Source organism: Carlito syrichta, unplaced genomic scaffold (genome assembly GCF_000164805.1).
Source record: "Carlito syrichta isolate Samal-C Ts95f unplaced genomic scaffold, Tarsius_syrichta-2.0.1 Scaffold313344, whole genome shotgun sequence".
NCBI lineage: Eukaryota > Metazoa > Chordata > Mammalia > Primates > Tarsiidae > Carlito > Carlito syrichta.
This window is the reverse complement of record NW_007257440.1, coordinates 312,443-313,976: the sequence shown is the minus strand read 5'-3', so window position 1 is coordinate 313,976 and position 1,534 is coordinate 312,443. Positions and strand designations below refer to the sequence as shown.

General features: G+C 64.1%; 1 protein-coding gene across 1 annotated transcript in view; it reads left to right on the top strand.

Annotated features, from left to right (window-relative positions):
- CCDC154 (coiled-coil domain containing 154) overlaps positions 1 to 1,534 on the top strand; it is a 7,648-nt gene that overhangs the window by 4,192 nt on the left and 1,922 nt on the right. The window contains exons 8-11 of the mRNA XM_021718711.1: positions 3 to 115; positions 420 to 546; positions 631 to 768; positions 1,304 to 1,423. Of these exons, the coding sequence (XP_021574386.1) occupies positions 3 to 115; positions 420 to 546; positions 631 to 768; positions 1,304 to 1,423 (498 nt within the window). The remainder of the gene's footprint in view (positions 1 to 2; positions 116 to 419; positions 547 to 630; positions 769 to 1,303; positions 1,424 to 1,534) is intronic.

Below are 1,534 nucleotides of genomic sequence, written 5' to 3'. Positions count from 1 at the left end.
GCCACGTCCTGGAGCAGTGCCGGGGTCTGGACGCAGCCGTGGCCCAGCTGACCAAGTTTGTGCAGCAGAACCAGGTGTCCCTGAACCGCGTCTTGCTGGCCGAGCAGGAGGCCCGGTGGGTGTCGAGCCGGGCCAGGCCTCGCGAGTTGTCAGCCAGTGGACCCTGGGTGCTCCGCTCAGAAGGGGCCAGTGTTAAGCCCCGTGGGATGCATGGGGCAGAATAGCTGCCCTCCCTTGGGGCTCCTGTCCCTCACGGGGGCTCAGCTACGGCAGCAGGGAGACAAGCCCGGTCTAGGTGACCCCGTGAAGGCCCCTATCCTCCGATCCCTGGGTCCCTAGAAGGTTACAGGGCCAGCAGCCAGGCTCCCCTCCCTGGCCTGGTTTGGCTGAGGATCAGTCTCGATGGCACCAACCCCCAGGGATGCCAAGGGGCGCTTGGAGGAGAGCCAGACTGGAGAGCTGGCCGCCTACGTGCAGGAAAACCTGGAAGCCATACAGCTGGCCAGCGAGCTGGCCCGGCAGGAGACACACGGCGAGCTGGCACTGGTGAGGGGGCAGGGCAGGGCACGGCCCGGCAGGTCCTGTACACATAAGATGGGTGCTCAGTGGAGTCTGCCTGCCCTCTCGCAGCTCCGAGAAAAGACACAGGTCCTGGAGGCATCAGTGGCCCAGCTGGCCGGGCAGCTGAAGGACCTGAGTGACCACCTCCCGGCCCTGAGTTGCAGGCTGGACCTGCAGGAGCAGGTGCTGGGCCTGAGGCTGTCGGAGGTGAGCTGGGCGTGGGTGGAGGAAGGGCACAGCCATGGCCCTCTGGCTGCTCGGTCCACCCACCTTAGGGTGAGAATTGACCCATGTGGGGGCAGGAGCCTCCCTCCACACCTAGCAACAGCAGCAGCCACTGAGGCCTGATATGGAGCCGCTGCCCGTGGCCTCAGAGGCCCCAGTGGCCCTGACTACGCAGGGCCTCCAGGAGGGGTCAGCGAGGAGGCATCGCTTGTGAGACTTTACTGAGATGTGACTCACACATCATACAATTCCCATTAAAGTGTATAGTTCCATGTTTTCAGTGTATCTGCGGTGCTGTGCAGCCATCTCCAGACAATTTTAGAATATCCACCACCCAGAAAGCACCCCGGGGTCCCTCGGCCTAACCAGAAATGGGCGTGGGAGCCGCCTGCCCTTGGAGCTCTCCAGCCGCCTCCCAGGGGCCTCCCTGTGCTGGGGCTCGGGATGGAACCCTGTTCTTCCGCCCCTCCATCCTGGCTCTCCGGTCTCTGGCCCTCACTGGGTGTTTGTATCCCAGGCGAAGACAGAATGGGAAGGTGCAGAGAGGAGGTCACTAGGGGACCTGGCCCAGTGGCAGCAGGAGATTGCGGCACACCTGCGGGGAGTGTGGGAGAAGGTGGACAGCCTCCCTAAGCAGGTGGGTGAGGCCAGGATGCGGGAGAGCATAGCCAGTCTCCTGGAATTTAGGCCTTAGGCAGCGGCTGGGACCCTTCCCCCGTCCCCTCTCTCCCCTCCCCCCTTCTGCCCT